At 32.9% G+C, this 18,581-nt stretch overlaps 1 protein-coding gene and 1 pseudogene across 2 annotated transcripts in view; one reads left to right on the top strand and one right to left on the bottom strand.

Annotated features, from left to right (window-relative positions):
• Positions 1–177: 177 nt before the first annotated feature.
• On the top strand, positions 178–4,754 carry LOC108911253 (annotated as a pseudogene).
• Positions 4,755–7,713: 2,959 nt separating this feature from the next.
• The window catches only part of LOC108911271 (cytochrome P450 9e2), a 15,667-nt gene continuing 4,799 nt past the window's right edge, over positions 7,714–18,581 (bottom strand). The window contains exons 1-5 of one of the 2 annotated variants that reach the window (XM_018716168.1): positions 17,621–17,835; positions 13,444–13,691; positions 12,914–13,158; positions 12,120–12,831; positions 7,714–8,113 (exon numbers count right to left, since the gene is read on the bottom strand). In XM_018716168.1, coding sequence (XP_018571684.1) covers positions 7,947–8,113; positions 12,120–12,831; positions 12,914–13,158; positions 13,444–13,691; positions 17,621–17,814 — 1,566 coding nt within the window. In that variant the 5' untranslated portion in view covers positions 17,815–17,835 and the 3' untranslated portion in view covers positions 7,714–7,946. Of the gene's footprint in view, positions 8,114–12,119; positions 12,832–12,913; positions 13,159–13,443; positions 13,692–17,620; positions 17,836–18,581 lie in introns of those variants that run through there. The other variant, XM_018716169.1, reaches the window with a different exon arrangement.

The raw sequence follows: 18,581 nt of genomic DNA, 5'->3' as shown, positions 1-18,581 counted from the left end.
TAGAGATGTGTAGTTCGTGAACGAATAGTTGAAAAGAACTATTCACTTCCAACGAACTGAACGAACTGTTTCATCATTCTTTCAATGTATAGTTCGTTTTGAACTGCGAACGTGCGCGTGCGTCTAGCTAGATTATACTATGTTCATAGGTTGAAACCGAAACCGACCGGTGATGCGATGAGGATCGTGCTACTGTCGCTGGCTACTGGAGATTTAAGAATTGAGAGATGTATAGTTCGTGAACGATTCATTTCGAACAAATTATTTCAGTATTCTAAAAACAAACCATTGCCGCTGCCGCTGTCAGGTGTCGATGCTGAGCTGAGCAGCTCATTCGTGGTGGGGAAGATAGGTAGTAAAATTGAGTCAAGGCAAAAGAACTACAGTTCATTTCGAACTGTAAAAATAAACTATTCTTTGAAGTGAGTAGTTCACAAATGAACTATTCAGCAAAGTGAACTGCAACGCCCATCTCTAATCCAAAATCCAAGCATTTATAAACCTAACCTAAATAAATTGGAAATTGGTACTTTAAAACTATTGGTAATTGTACTACTAGTTATAAAAGTTATACAGATTATAACAAAAAATTAGTAGTTCACACGAAGAAGAAAATAACTATCAGAACTACTATTCACTATATAAAAAGGTAAAGGTATATTCTTTTTAACTAACTGATCTGATCTGACTAAAAATTCAATACGGTTGGATTACGGCTCAGGGGTCTGGGCCATAACTTTTTTCAGAATCGACGAAAAAATCTGAAATTTGGTATGGGGGCACTGTGAACGATGATCTACCGATTGCCTATATCAGCTGCACCGTCGCCGCCGCCGGGGGCGGCAACCACGCCGGGGGCGGCGAAAACATGCAGGTACGTCTGTTTCGTCGATCTCATCGTGTTCTACGTCCCCAGTTACCCCTGTAGCCCAAATTTCAGATTTTTGTTCCAGTTATTACAGTTTTTTTTATTTCACCAAAAATCATGTTCTGAAAAAATTTTCAAGGTATTTTTCATAATTATCAATTCATAAAAATTATTTATTATTATTTCATAAAAATGGAATAAAACAGGTTAACTTTAAAACTATATAAATTAATTGTTCTTATAAACTCTAGTCCGTGAAGCAGACATATAAAAAGGAAAGCACGTATTGTGGTAAAATCCAGAAATGCCAACTGCTTAAAAAACAAAAAACCAATTTATTTCCCGCATGAACTGAACTGTGCGTATGCGTTTTTTTAAATTTTTATGTAAGTTTTTAATTAATTTTCTTGAAATATATTTATTAATGCTTACAAATTATATATAATTTACTTTAATTTTCTAAAATATTTATCAAATAAATTATACCATTTATGTAGTATATTTTTTTCCAGATTTTAGAAAACTTGAATGGGTTTTTTCTTTCACATAAATACAACTCCAGTAAGTAATTCAAATACATTTAGAGAAAGATATATTTTCTTCATGTTTATGTTTTAATTATTACATCAATACATATTTCATATTTGAATAAATGGTATAATCAAATATTTTATGTAAAACTGTGTGGTAAAACATTTTTTATTAACATAACCTAAACTTTATCATTTGTTTGCTTCAGGTTTTCCATAACTCGCATACAACGTAAAGATGTCGGGAAAGTCAAGAAGTCCTTAGCCTTAGAGAGAACGACATTACCAAGATGTTGACGGCCGGCACACATCTTGGAACCACCAACGTTGATTTCCAAATGGAACAATATGTCTACAAATGCCATGCTGATGGTGTGCATATCATCAACTTGGATGAAATTCCTGCTTGTGGCATGTGCCATTGTTGCTTACGAGCACTCAGCCTAAGTTTTATTGTCCCGTTCTTATGGGCAGCTGTTCTGAAATTTACTGCACATACCGACGCAACTTCTATTGCCGGAAGATTCACTCCTGGTAAGTCGTAAATCATTATTTGATTGTCCAAACATTTAAATTCTGGTGTGTTTAAAAATAGTCATTTATATCTATTTTTTTGCTATTTATTGTAACATATTGGAAGAAAAGCAACTTCCATTAACTTGTTTCAACTAAATGTTTTGCAAGTGTTACGATAATGAAATCAAATTGTTGTGTACACAAAGCAATGTTTATTATTAACAAAAAAGAAACTTGGAAATATTTTTGAATCCACGTGTTTTGAAATGACAAGTTGGTCATTTATCAATGTCTGCCATCACAGCTATATAGATTCCAATATTTTTTTCTGTAAGGTGGAGACCATGCAGTATTTTGAACTATTAATTTCACACAATAGTCGTTATATTTGACTGACCATTGAACAGAAACTAAGTAAATATGTCTCTTTAATTTTGTTGCCATAAACAACTTTGTGCCAACTCACTTTTTTCAAAGGGGACCACATATGTGCAAATTATGCTGCATTGCATATTGTAGCTGCATAAAGTTCATTTGCATATTTTACTTTGTCGGTGAATACTTCCCATTGCAATTTTCACAATTCTTGTTATATGATTTTGGTAATATAGGCTGTCTTGTAACACTAATTAATTTTTTAAATTCGTGTTCTTTATATTTTGGATTATATTGTATACGAATATAATGTATCTTTGTGCTCTAGCTCGGTTTATATCTTCTATTCTGCTGACTACATGCCCCATCTTGCATTGAATTACTTCATTTATTAATTATGAGAACTAATAAGTTCAAAACTAGTCTCGTAGTTGTTTCCCGTAATATAAAAAGTTTATTTTATAGTACCGACAGATTAGGTCACGAATAGTTGTGTTTACTATTGAAATTGCTTCGAATAGCTAGTAATGTGATTAAAAATAGTCTGATGCAATTTTACTGTGAGGAAATTTTTTATGTTTAATTAATTAAATGATGAGACTACTAAGGAACCTATGTAGGTGATTTTATTGTTTATTACTGACTTACACAACAAGTGAATGGGTCTGAAGAGTTTTTAATCAAAGATTACTAATGAATTTTTCAGATTCAAGCAGCTTTTCGAAAGCCCCGTCTGCTGATCTTCACTGATCCTGCGATCCTCCACGAATCCACGCACAACATTGGTGTTTTGTGGTGACTTCTGGTTCGTGAGGTAAATTGTACTGTTTGTAAGAAATTTAACGGAAGTTTCCAATCGTTCGAGTTGTCCAAGAAAATTTGTAGATTATTCTCTTGTATAGATGGCATAAATATACAAATAAAAAAATTTTCCTCTGTATATGGAAGTCCTCTAGAATCATTCGTTCCCATTGTTGCAAGCATAGCCACGAGTGATTGCGTTTGCCAGCAATATGTACGATTGGAAACTTCCATCAGCTTTAAATAAATACAGGGTGTGCCATTTAACACTCCCGCTGACAATATCTCCAAAATGAAGATATTTATTTATTTATTTAGTTCTCCAAATTGGGGTTGTTAGGTCCCTCGAATGGCTTCAAATTGTAGTTAGAACTGTTAGTTCAAATCTTTCTGTACAGATGGTGTGGCGATACTAAAAAATTTTTTAATTCCTGGAATGTGTAAATGCGGTCCATCTGAAAGATCGTTAAATTTTGAGTAATTTTTGTAATAAAAAGTTTTTTATTATGTTTACTAAATCAACCGAGACAAAATATTATTTTAAAATATTGTTATAATGACTATTCACACCACATACTAATTAACAGACAATAAGTTATCAGAAAACAAATGATCAATTACAGAAAAAAAATTGTACAATGGTAAATCGTATAACTAGTATAGTTGAATTGAAAAACTGATAAAACTAATTATTGAAAAACTAATATGCGTCATCTGTCATTGTTGTAGTTGATCATTCGTTTTTTTTATAATTTCTTGTTTGTTAGTTAGTATGTGATGTGAATAAAGCCATTAAGACAATATTTAAAAAAAATATTTTGTCTCCGTGTGATTCAAATAAAATAATAGATTTTCCTGTTACATCGTACATTGCATATTGAAGTCGACATATCTCGAAAACAAGTAAATATAGGGAACAACTTTATATTACAAAAATTACTCAAAATTTAACGATCTTTTAGATGGACTGTATTTCCACGTTCCAGGGAGCAAAACATTTTTTAGTATCGCCACGCCATCTTTACAGAAAGATTTGAACTAACAATTCTAACTACAATTTGAAGCTATTCGAGGGACCTAACAACCTCAGTTTCCGGAACTAAAATAAATTTCTTCATTTCTGAGATATTGGCAGCAGGAGTGTTAAATAGCACACCCTGTATATGATGACAAAAAAATTGTTCCCATATGAATCTGAACAATCGTGATATTGCATAATTTTTCCACCTGATTTGTACAAAAATTAAATTGCATTATTTTTATAGAAAAGAACCGAATCAAACCCTTAATTTAAATATTCCAGGTGCTCTGTCTACGTGGAATAATCCCGCGTGACACAAGATGAGACATGGTTGTCGACTTATTCTTCTACCGCGAACCCGAGAAGGAAGAACAGGCCGCAAAGGAAGCCGTCGCTGTCGTTAAACCACCACCGGAAATTGTTGCACCGATCGATACTCAAGAACTTGATTGGGCTACAACCTGAAGCCTGAATGGACCACAGAGCCCGTCATTCCGGTTCCTCCAATTGCGGACACGCCAGCTTATCCCGCACGAGCTACCGACGACTGGGCGACCGAAGTTGCACAGGAACAGTGGTCCGCTACCAATACATCCGCTCAACCGGCGGCGCCTAACTGGGGGAATCCACCGATTGGCACTAAGATTTTTACCTTTTAACGTGAAATACATGATTTTGTATTGAATAAAGATACTGGACACGTTTTTATTTGTTTTATTTAACACTTAATCAATAACTAAGTTTGTAACTGACTGAAAAAATTTTACAGTAAAATAACAGTGATATGTAAAAAAAATGTGTATACACACAAAAAGAAATGAGGCAATAACAATTCATGCTGTAGCAACGAAGTGGCTACGCGCGCAGGACTAGCGCGCGGTTTGAGGTTAGGTTACTCTCTCAATGGTGGGACATGACTAATGAGAACATTTCTAAAGTCAAAAGTAGCTTCCATAGAAATATGTTCTCCATTCCAAATTACTTACCTTGATTTATATGCAAATTATGTATTTCACAATTCATTAATTTTTAGGTGGATTCGTTATGGTTGCTTATATTCGTAGAGGGCACCACTATAATTTTTGTATTTTGTGTCAAAAATTATGTAGATATTCTTAATGTATCGTTTTTATAAAAAAAATTAGTATCAATCAATACTAATACAGGGCGCCATCATAATTTTTTTAATATCTCGCGCACACAATGTTGCTTGGTAGTTAACTTAAGAAAGGTACCCACAAGGGTGGGGAAGGGCTGGGATCTACCGCGCATCTACGACTACCAAACTAGATCCCATCATGTTAACAAATATTCTAATTGTTTTTGGTTTGACAAGAATGACTAGATGTTTGACAGCATAATTCTATTTAAAAAAAATGAACCTTACCCCCTCTCTGGCAAAAGAATTACTGAAGATTAAAGGTGTATATGATGACTTAAGTCTTTTCAAGTTGACTTGTAATGTCAACATGTAAGTGGTGCCATCTATTAACGCAAAATTAACTTAATTTATTATTGAACTCTTAGGAGCAAAATTTCTCCATTTCGAAAATGAACCTGTAAATCCAGATTCAATCTGTTAATGTAAATACCAAATTGGTTCTCATAAAAATATTACTAAATTTATTATTTGAAGACAAGAGATTTTTTGAGGACGAGGAAGATGTGTTACCTGGAAATTGAAAAGAATGAAGAAATTAAAACAATAAGAACTATTCAATTTTTTATTGGCAACAAAAATAAAAAAACAATCTTAATATACAAAATAATTTACATAAGAGAACAGTATATGTATGTACAATGTTAAAAATCCATCATTTTAAATATAAACAATGAAATCATAAAAAAAATATAAATTGCAGATTTTGATCACCCTAAACTAGAATAAAAATTAAATAAACACAGACTACAGTGTGAATAAAAATAAGTATCAGAGGAGAAATAAACAGTTTTACTCCAGTCACTTCATTATACTCCAATAAAAAAAAAACGTGTTTATACATGCGTATAGTCCTCGTTTATATACAGGGTTAGTCAAAAGTATGGAAACCTCACAAAAGTCTCAGCGAGAAAGCATTTTTGGGATGATTTCACGGTGTATAGTCTTTCCGAAGTCAGTTGAACACGAAAAAAAACGCCGGGCAATAAAATGTAATGACTTTCATAGGCGTCCCTAAAAAAGTTTTCTGCTAAAGGTAAAAAATTATAATAATTTATATATAATGTGTAGAAAATTTATATGTTCATTTGACCAACAACATATTTTAAATATTTATGTCCTCAAACAATTTTATTATATTGATGGTAAATTTCGTTTTGTTCCGTTTCAAAAGGTCTCCAAAATGCCATGTTGTAAACAAAATATCCCTCTTATTTCTCCCTTTCGCTAATTTAAATGAATGATTAATAGAAGGTGCCTATGATAAATTAAAATTACCTGAATCACACCAAATTCCGCATTGCTGCACTGCACTGCTAGGCAATTTATCAGTCACTTGTCAACAATTGAGATTTATTGCCCAGTCGCCCAGTGCGGCTGTGTTTAGATTTCGTTTGCCCGAGCTCGCATTCTTCAACTGGGCGCATACATTTCTACCGCCTCCACGTTTAGTTCGACCAGACCTGTATATGGGTATGGCTAAATAAATATGGGAACAAGTTTTTCAAATATTTCAATGGCGAGTTGCTGCGTCAACGACCGAACCTGGTACATAATGTCATCCTGTTGGTTCTTCAATTAATATCGGAAAGACTATACCTAATATTGAGGTCAAGGTTACGGTTCAAGGTCATTTCAAGATCAAGTAGTTTTTTTTTTAATGACGACCCTCCTTTTCGACCCCGGAAAGGGCAGAAAATTCTGCATCCGAATATGATATTGGTTAAGGTCAAACTTTGATTTTTATTGTAATTTTTATTTTTAACTACGGAATAGGGAGTGACAGTCTTTGAGTAGATGCCTGATGGTACTCCACAGTGACCTTGATTTGAGGTCAAGGTCATTCACCGTTTCACCATTTGGTTTTGGTTCACTAATTACAAAAACCAACTTTATCTTGATATGACCTTGAACCTTGACCTTGATCTGAACATCGGATGGGCCGTGAAAACAGCTGAAACTTTTGTCCTCACCATTTATCCCAAAAATGCTTTCTCGCTGAGATTTTTGGGGGTTTCCATACTTTTGACTAACTCTGTATAATATTATTAGACAACCAGTCAACTTTGATAGGAAACTACTAGATGGCGACACTCGTATAAATCTGTAGTTTCTGAAACTATCCAAGAAATAGAAGGCGTTAAAAACAAGGAGAAAAAAAAATTAATAAGTACCGACCCATTCGCTAACATTGGCCGTTATTTATTACAAAAGTTTGTTCATTTAATTAATTATAACCATTAATGTTGCCACAACTAACAATAAGCATACACACGTTCAAAAAACAAAAAACAGTCTGCAAGTGGTGGGAAATATTTCTGGGCAACTCCCTTGGAAATATTTTTCAGGAAAGTTTCCAAGGAAACATTACCTGGCATTATTCCCTGGAAACATTTGGCAACATTCGCAAAATATAATTTGGGAAATATTCCCAAAAAAACATATCTTCCCGGGAATTTCCCATTTCTAGACTGTATTTCAAACGAATCTTACAAGTCGAACTAAACTGACTGCCAATTACAAATTTCACATTTCTAAGTTTCCAAATTTTAAATTAAATTTTTTTACTATGCAAATTCCTAGGGGGCGGCACCCCAGAGCCCCACCGCACCGGCCGCCACTGCATATAATGGATATACTGAAATAGTTAAAATATCCTGACAGCGTTAAGAACGTTTATCTATTCCTATTTTTAAAACCTAACCAAAATCCATCTTTTACTGTAAGATTCACGCTTTTGGCCAGTGTGATGGGCACAGTAGTCCTCTTCACTGGTACGATGTCGAACCTGGACATCAGACTGACGATAAGCACTTTAGCTTCCAACAAAGCAAACCTCGAGCCTGAAAAACAGGAAGAAAACGTTTGAAATGCATTGTTTTTAAAAAAGTGTCGCTGATTTTTTATAAGTATGCTAAAAGGAATAGTTTCTATGTTTATTTGATAAAAGCATCATAAAAAAGGTTAATTGTGATTAACAACAACAAAAGTGTTACTTGTTTTCTTTGAAATACTTTTTTAGAAAAAAAAAAAGAATTTGGATTATTATTATTCTCTTTTGATAAATATCAATGTGAATGTTGTTAAAAACTTTTAAAAGGCGAAATAGTACAGAATAATAACAAATAAAACGAATATATAGGGTGTTAAGTTTGACTGCCTTAATTTGAACAGACGATAGAATCCAATAAAATAAACAAAAAAAAACCTTATATGACATGGGTCCTAAACTCAACCATTTCCGAGAAAAAATGATCAAAATCTCCAACTTGATGTACAAAAGTTCGATTAATTAAGGAATACTGACATAACTTCGTTCATAGAATACCATAAAATACAAAGTTTATCACTTTGTTGAACTTCATTATGCTTAATTCTAAAAAATAATTAGCGTTGTAATAAATTTAAAATTCGATAAAATTCATATCGAGCAATGTGACAACGGCGCGGCGGATAACACGAGGTATTAAGCAGTCAAGCAATACGCAATTCAGTTAGGGTTAAGATATCTGGAATTGGACTGTGTCTGAGTGTATTTTGCGTACCTTTTCTTGAGGCGTTTTCCAGCGAGAGCATGAAAATTGGATTCGAAGATGTCGTGCGTGCATATGTTGTTGTCTGTTTTGTACTTGTGCGTTTAAAAATGACTGAATTTTGCTTTTTGGTAAGTACTTAAATTATTTTAAATGCGTGAGATTATTTGGATGATGTGAATCTTTGGGTACTTTAATTAGGTACATATTTTTCAAAAATTTGATTAAAAGTTAAGTTCCTGTTTTAAGAGGTTCATAATTACTCAAATTCGAGGTAAAATTTAATAAACTAGTGTGGATCTGTTTTGAGGTGGATGTGAGAGGGGGCAAGCAAATTTTTTCTGGATTACCTTCAGTACAACATACATAATAGAGGTATAGATCCCTAGATCTGGGCGAGGTTCGGAACATTTTCAAAATTGAAAAAATGTTTAAAAAAGTTTAAAAAATACCTATTTTATCTGAGTTTTTTGCTTATATCTTGGAACCTATGCATTTTGGAAAAGTATTGAAGAGGAAATAAGTTTTAGAATTGAATTTTGCACAATATACTGTAAGTTAAAAATGTTTAAATTTTGTACCGATGCTGCAAAATAGCAATAATTGGTGAAAAAAAGGCAAAATGATCAAGTTTTTTTTTTAATATTTTCATTGCTCTGATGGCATTCTAATTTTGATAAAAAAAACTTTAGAGTATAATAAAACATCACATCAAAATTCATTAAAATCCGTTCGACAGTTTTCGCAAAATAATTTTTTGAAAAAAAAAATACTAGATACTTGAAAATTTTTTTACATAGAAAAGACTGTTCAACCTTTCAAATGGTTTTTGAGAAATTGAAATCGGTTGATTAGGAAGGCCACAGTAAATTTTTAAAGTTAACACTCTTTTTTATATGAATTTTTAAACAATTAGATTACATTTATCAAGTTGTTGCAATTTAGTTTTTTTCCAAAACTTATAATTTTAAAGTACCATTTTTTCTTAATTTTATCTGTATTTAACAAAAAAATTAATTTTCAAATAAATTTTTTTGTTGAAACAAAAATTATTTAAATAATTGTAATAATTATAACTAAATATATTCATATTCAGAGTGTTGAAATATATACATAAACAAAGTTTTTCATTGAAAAAATGCAATAGCATGGGTAAAATATACAGTATATTTAATGCATAAATAATTACCTTTGTTTATAACAAAAATGTGCAAATTAGACAGTTGGCATTACGATATTCGAATTGCTTGGCTTGCGAGACATCGAATTAAAAAAAAAGATCGAAATTGGTCCATTAGAAGCCGAGATAATGCAATTTTTTCGTACCTTCGCATTTTGAACCTCAGAATTCAGTCTCGGAGCAAAAGCCCCCTCCCTCACTTTTCGTGTTCTGAGTCACTTTTCACGCGTGCGAGCGATAGCTTTTCCGCTGATTTATCTATGTTGCCGATAACTTACAGATATGAAAATTTTTTTCAGCTTAGAACTCAGAAAAACGAAGCCAATGGATCAAAGATTATTGCTAAATTTTTTAATAAATTAACGGTAAATGCCAATAAACTTTGACCGCTTATATCTCTACAACCAATAAACGGAATTTAATTTTTTTTTTAAAGAAGCGTCTTTCCGAGTACTTTAAAATTATAATTTTTGAAAAAAACTAAATTGCAAATTGATAAATGTAATCTAATTGTTTAAAAATAAAAAAAGTGTGTCAACTTTGAAAATTTACAGTGGCCGTCCTAATCAACCGAATTCAACTTTTCAAAAACCATTTGAAAGGTTGAGCGGTTTTTTCTATGTGAAAAAATTTTCAGTATCTAGATGCTTTATTTGAGGCTGTGCAACATTTTGAAAATTCGAAAGTTTTTTTCAGAAAATTATTTTACGAAATCTTCGAACTGATTTTAATAAAATTTGGAGTGTTGTTTTATTATACTCTAAAAGTTTTTTTTTTTACCAAAATTAGAATGCTATCTGAGTAATTAAAATATTTTTAAAAAATTATCCAAGAAACTTGATTATTTTGCCTTTTTTCCGATGTGTCCAAAAAGTGGGATATTTCGACAGAACCGCCCTGGTCTATAAGCACAACATTATCTTCGTACTACAAGATGGATACATTTTATTTTATTTATTTAAAAACTGGAAAACAATTGTCTTAAAATTTACTAAATGTTTCCAATAATTGTTGTTTACATTTTTTCCGTAGGACAAGTCTGCCCCGTGCACACGTGGTGTGCATCAGTTGTGTAGCATTGGGTTAAGCGCTGTTGTCACGTTGTGATGAAATTCCCCAATATTAATACTTGCTGTATTTTGGAAACTGTTAGTGTTACGCCCCTGTAATATACAACTTTTTTGTTCATTTATGATTACTCTATCTCATGCTGAAGTAATGCCACTCAAACTTCTTACACCCTGTATATCAGGAGATAATTATTCTCCACAAAACTCGTTATGGAATTAGGAAGTATGTACTTCTCTTCTTTAAAATGCATGTTACATGGTTCGAATATATTTTTTCCTCACTGAGAAATCAGTTAGTTTGGATATTGGAAATTCGATCCCCATGGCTATGAATACGGTCTTAGAATTGGTCCGTATCAAGATTGCGCTATGGGGATATAGAATCTACGAATTGAATTTGTTTCGCATGGAAATTCGATTGCTAAGGTCATGGTGTTATAGAATCACCTCACCCACCATATTGGATCCGCCATCTTGAATTTTGAAAGTGTAATGCCACATTTGAGTTCAACGACCTCAACAATCATGTTCTCTTTGGCCTGAGGTCTGAAGAGTACCTAAATTTTGTAATGATCATAATTTCATTTCAATCAAAAACATTCAGATTCCAAAAACCTCGTAAATCAGTGTGAATTTTGGCGTTTGTATTTTATTCTTTTTTTTTTTTTCAACCGGTATTTGTTGCACGACTGCCACCCACAGAGGACGAAGACAATGTTTTAATTGTCAGTGTTGTGAGAAACAACTACTCCGAGGGCTATATGCCCTACCGGCATTGAATTATACTCGCAACACCTAGGGTCGTTCATCAGTTTAACCCACCAGGCACAGACCGGTTTTGGACTTATTAGTCCTCATCAGTGTGTCATAGGTGCGACAACCGATGAACGAACCAGCTGTTTTGTGTCGTATCGTCACAATAAGGAAATACATTGTACGCGGGAGCGCAAAATGACTCCATCTGTCGTCTACTATTTAAGATTTTTAACAATGATATAAGTACTACTGTCCTCGCCCGTGGCAACACCCTGTATTTTGAAAAAGAAAATCTGCCATCTCAACTTACCAATACAATTCCTAGGCCCGCTGCCGAAGGGCATGTACGACCCGGACACGATTTTCTCTTTGTTCTCATCACTGAACCGATCAGGGTCAAACCTCTCCGGATCCGGGAAGTAGTTAGGATCCCTGTGGATGCCCGAAATTGGAATAGTCACCAAGCAATCCTTTTCCACTACAATGTCCTTCTCGTAGTCCCTTTCGGCTTCTATTTTGTAATCCTTAACGCACTGCCTGACCAGGATGAAGCCACCGGGATATTTCCTCAAGGCCTCGGAAACGACTTGGTCCAGGTATTTCATTTTCAAGATTTCTTCGTACGACACCCCAGCCTTAGCTGCCTCGTCGACTTCTGCTTGGAGCTTCGTTTGGATGTCTGGGTTCAGAGCCAGCTCGTAGGTCAAGAAGGACAGCAAGGTGGAGGCTGTATCGAACCCAGCCAAGAAAAATACCAAGGCTTGGGCGGTTATCAGGTCATGTGTCAGTTCCATTTTGCCGACGGACTTTCCTAGAGCAGATTCTTCTACCGTGGCAAAGCCGGTGTCGTTTTCCGAGGTTTTTTCGTCTTCGTGTCTGAGTCTACCTTTCTTAGCTTCCATCAGAAGGTGGATCATATCAGGACGGATAATATTTTCTTTTTCCCGGTAAGATATTGTTTCGGAGACTATCTTCCGGAAAAAGTCCCAAACGGTAGTTGAAAATACTTTTATTTTGAGGACCTACAAGATGAAGGAAACTTTAGATCTAAAATATTGATCTGGATGCTCTGCCTTTTTTCGCAATCGTTAAAATATAAATTACCTCGAATACTTTGGGAAAGAAAGCTGCCGCAACCCCTCTAACCATATTGCTAGGTTTCGGGGTAGTAACATTCAGCCCCATGGTATAGAACTCGTTGTTCTTTTCGTTCAAAGAGTCACATTTGATGCCGAAGGCGCAGTTGGCTATGACGTCATTAGTGTACCTTGAGAAGATGTTCTTCATTTCGAGTTCTATCACTTCATTGTCGTCTAAGAGGAAGTACTCGACAAAATGTTCTGCTGTTTCTAAAAATAAAAAAATAATACGTATAGAAAAAAGTTATTAAAGATATTACACTCGAAATTCATCATGTAAAACCCCATAAATAATAGCTACACTGTTATAAAATTTTTCCCACGATCCTTGCAACAGTTAGGCCTCGACTAAAGTCAATCCTAGTGCAATGAGCTAACTAGTTAGTAAAATCGTGTTAGCAAAATAACGTTTGAATACAAAAATCAAAATATTCGTCCGTCGATCGGCCAGTAACATTCCCACACCTAACACCCGTTGATCAAACGGTTGCTTACCTTGCATGAGCGTGTACATGGCCCTCATCTTGGCGCTGGTAAATGCCGGAGACAGTGTGGACCTCATGTCCCTCCATTTTTCCCCACCCAAATTAAACAGATTGAGACCCATCAGCGGATCAGCTTTTTCGCTTATAAAGTTCATGCGGTCCGTGAAATGGTCGAAATCTTTCACGGTTATACGCTTGATGAGATCCAAGTCTCTCACGAAGAGAGATGGCGTCATGAATTGGTAGCTACCATAGTATCTGAAAGTACAGATATTTATTTACGATATATTTTTATGGGCTTTGAAGGAATGGGGTGTTTTCCAACTTGTAGGCAAAAAAATATTTTTATTTAATCTTTTATCATTTTGACTTTAAGTCCTAAAAAAAATGAAAAGATGCTCTGTGACATGATTAAGCGAAAATTTCTAATTCAGCACTAAATGCAGTAATTTTTTGAATACTTTACATTTTTATGAGCAGGACTTTCAGTGTTGCCAGATTTATATTAAACTGACTGACATAAATGTGGCCAACAGTTAAAATCTGTTATGATGAAGTGCCTTTCTAAAAATTAAAAAAAAAATGCATAAAATTATAATTAGAAATTTGTGATATTAGTAATTACTGGTTTATATCAAAAAAGTTATTTTGGCAAATATCGTCAGATTAACAGATTAATACTCTGCCGGAATTGTTTGATAATCTACCACTTAATCTACCTAATCATGTGTATTTTATGCATGACGGAGCACCACTGCATGTCAATTGTGTAAGAGAACATATAAATGATCAGTAAGCAGGCAGAGGGATAGGCAGGGGACACATGCTCCAATTCATAAGCCACCACGTTCACCTGACTTAAATCCCTGTGATCTTTTTTATTTGGAGGACCTTAAAACAGAAGGCGTACTCTGTGAGTACCTATTGACAGTGAGGGATAGCTGTGGAACAGGATTTAAGATGCTGTTCACAATTTGCAAAATGAAAGAACTAATTTATGTAGGTATTACAGAAAACGGGGGTTATACTGAACAATTGTTATAAGAGAAAACAGTCTATTACAAACTATTTTGTTATCGAAAAAGTTAATTAACTCAAAACTATTACAAATACAAACATTTTACAAGAGGGAAAAACTTTTACAAACCCTTCATCTTTAAGACAAAAGGTCTAGCACGACCTCTGACAAAATTTTAAACAGATTACTTTAATGGAGGGGGTATTTTTCTCAGTTCTTACCCAATTACTTGACATCTAGTTGAAAGTTACTTGAAAACTATTTTTTTTTGTCAATTTTGATGCCCTCTAGCGACTAAAGGAAGCAACTTAGGATAGAGATAAGCTTAATAGTCTTTTAGTGTGACTTCACATATTTAGGCAACTCGCAACAATTTGTGATAGTTGAAATTGTATAGACCGAATCTGACCCTTGTGTACTATTTACATAGATACTATAAAAATGAACGACTTCAAATTCATTTATATTTGCAAGGGTTTAGAAGTATTTAAAAACAACCATCAAGTGTTTCATAAAATTGATACACTAATGTGCTTAAAACTTACAAAAAACGATATAATAGAATATTCCTGAATTTAAATAAAGCAAAAATTTAAATTAAACGTGTTATTCGTGTTTAATCTTGGCATTTTCTAGTTCTACTAAGTATTTATATTGTTTTTCTTGGTGTTGTACTGTGCCATTGTGTTTATCGAGTGTTTTTTTTCATCAAGTGGTTTATTATAGTTGTACTTTTAACCACAACCAAACTTTTCTTACTTCTCTCTCTCTCACTCTTTTTCTACTTCGCTTACATGAAATTATCTTTAATGCGCATGCTCCGTAATATTGATATAATTTTAATTTATTAATTACTATAAAAGTCAATATAATTCTATAAATTTAAATAAATAAATTCTATAATTCTATTAGTTTGTCACTTAGGGTTTGAAACTTCTTAAATATTTCTAATATTGCCAGAATATCGCGATATTTAAGGGCATGACAAAGAGGCTGTTTTCTTGGCACTTATTATCAAAGTACACAAGGTCGAAAATCGATCTAGTAAAAATATTGAGAAATTCTTCATGATAATATGCACTATGGGTTTGCCTATTATTTGGCGGAAGTTATAATTCTATTTTTAAATATTTTGTCGCATGAATAATAAAACAGTCACGATTATGACTAAAAGAAATGAGTCAAAAGGATAAAAAACGTAATTCCTCAAACATAATTCACTAATGAGGCTAATATAATATCAAACAATTCTAAGCATTGTGGATTGTGGGTTATTTGTAAATAAAAATATCTATCATCAATATTAAGAACATCTGAAGTCTGTTTGGTAGTTTTTAAAAAACAAGTTATTGATATGGAAAATGATTACAATCAGCTTAAGATATGATCTTTTCTCATTATTGTTTGTTGGTGAAGGATATGGCAATTTCTGAAGACGATCTGAGACTTAAATGTTTCATTTTATTTCACAATACTTTAAAAAGTTTTAGCTTGGATACTGGAAATCGTGATTTTAAGATAATGGCGCAAACAGATAATTTCTATTTATGTTCTGTCAGATAAAAATCGATAAATGCTAGTGATAAATTGTTTGAAAACAAAATAATCTAAGACATTTCACTGGACTGATGATACCAAAATTAATAAATAGAAAAGAAAATATTAAGATATAAATAAATAAGTAAAGTTTTTTCTATAAGCTTCATACAATAGAGAAATTAATGAAATTATTATGAATTGGTCTAATAATACTTTCAAAGAAACATAAATAATTATTTTTAATTCTAGGATGCAAAGTATGACTTTTATATCCAGTGCCAATAATAGAGGCTTTTTTGGAGAACCAGCAAGTAAAAACCAATTCGAGAATGAAATAGCGACTTCACAATTTTTATCAATGAAGTTAATTCGCGATCGCGTTACACTATGAGATATTAGTTTCATTAATTAGGGTGTTTTAGTTTATTATAATAAGATATAGAAGACAAGGTTATGTTTTCATTAAAATTCCCATAGCAAGACATGCTGAGAGAAAATTTAAAAATATTAAAATTATTAATTGAAGAATTGGTTATAGCTTTATTACTTAGCGATCTCTTTCTAATTACTAATTTGCAATCTGCTTAGTTTTTTTGCACACTGAGTGTTATTGAATTATATAGATTAGATTAATGCTACGTATTTTAAAAACAAAATTTTCATTTGACAATGACCTCAGACTAATTAAGAATGCTGCAAATAGTGTTTACTTTTGATATCCAATTTGATAGATAATTTCTCCGGTGTTTTTTCGCCCACTTCAGACCATTTGGACCAGCAAAGTAGAAATCTCGTTCCAGACTAAGTAGGTACTCATAACTCATAAAATGAAAAAACTAGAAAAGACGCGCTCATCTGCTCTGTGCGTCTTATGAATTCCGCTCATCTAAATTTGCTGGTTTACATATGCTGTGATATAATAATATTGCGAACCCCAACTTGCAATTTTACAACAAAGAAAATAGTTGCTAAGTTTGAAGAGTAAAATTTGTTCAATTGTAATAAACCAATTTTCCACAATAAGTATAGTCATTTTAGCAATTTATTAAATTAAATTAAATCAATAGGTGACAATAGTATGAAATACTCTTTTTCCTAGTAGAAAAAAATTGTTTTTGGTCCAAACAGAATAAGTTTTTCAAACATTTGATGACAGCTTTAGAAAAAATTAGCTTGTATAGCTTCTCAAAACGAATAAAACGACATAAAATATATTGAAATAATAATAATTTAATAACAATATTATTAAAATAATCTACGGACTTCTGACCTACATTATTATTCTTACATATTGCCATTGCCATGACCCCTACAATTAAGGAAGGACAAACCATAGTTATTTTAAAGTGACACCACCTACATTCAATTGAAGTTACCTTGGTACTTTGCACCTTGGAAGAATAAACATAACTTGTTAGTAACATCTCTTTCTCTCTCTACATCTACGACTTGATTTCTTTCGCTATAATACTTTATTTCTTAATTAGAGAGAGAGAGAAAAGTACAATTTGTTTCAGAAAATCTAATTTACTTCGTTTAACTTTGCTGTTCGTTATTGAAAAAAAAACAGGGAATGTAGCAATACGAAAGAAAAATAAACAGTAGGTTAAATTAAAATATTCTTATTTACCTTCTATCAGGAAACTCATTATATCCGTTAACAGCGCATTCGAAAAACGACTTACTGTTGAGAAAGACCTGCCTGAACCTCGTCCACGGATTAACATAGAAAACGCGTCTTTTCCACCAGTACAAGGCAGGATTAACGAAATATATACACACCACGTATGCAATAACGACCGTAAATATTAACAGAAACATCATAAACTACGTATCTATCACCAGACAGCAACGCGGAGATATTTCTGATTGAAATTTTGTAATTGTTGTGTTCATCTTCCGCAACTTTCTCGCAGCCATTTCACGTTATGCGTACCTAGATTAATGGCAAATAAAATACAATGTCGTCGGAATTTCCGTCGAATGGAATAAAATAACAAAACCGGTTTAGATGAAAAATGGATTTTTATGTGATTATTAAGCGTCAAGCTCATTCACACATACTAGACCAGGGTCGATAATTTTTGAAACCAAAAAAAATTATAGTAGGATGAAACCCATTGGAAAAGAAAGAGAAAAATAATTTACGGGCGATCTGAGGTCGGTAAGGGGTAGGGGGTGAGTTTTTAAGGGTAAAAAACGGTTTCCCTTGATTTCCAGAAAAACTACAAGTCTTATGGAAAAAAGTTAAGTGGCAAAGTTGTAGGTAATAAAAAGATCTACAACTTTTGTATTTACACTTTTTCCAAATAACCTCAAAATTTATGTGAAAAATTCAAATAACCTTTTTTGGTTTTTTATTTTTATCTTTTACAAACAATTTTTTTTTCACGAAATTTGATGAAAGCTTACCTATTTATGTCCCAAACACGCTGTAATTTTTTTTATTTGAAATATTTATTTTTTCATCTTATTTTTACTTAATATCGAAAAAGCACCCTAATTTTCAATCGAAAATTCTCACGTCAAAATATCTGCTTTTTTAAAAACGTCGGTGGGCTTTTTCTTCGTTGAAATCTCTACTTTCTGAT

The sequence above is a fragment of the Anoplophora glabripennis genome, unplaced genomic scaffold (genome assembly GCF_000390285.2).
Source record: "Anoplophora glabripennis isolate ALB-LARVAE unplaced genomic scaffold, Agla_2.0 scaffold353, whole genome shotgun sequence".
In the NCBI taxonomy this organism is placed as follows: Eukaryota; Metazoa; Arthropoda; class Insecta; order Coleoptera; family Cerambycidae; genus Anoplophora; species Anoplophora glabripennis.
The sequence above is the reverse complement of the archived record's forward strand: the minus strand, read 5'-3'. Positions and strand labels throughout refer to the sequence as shown.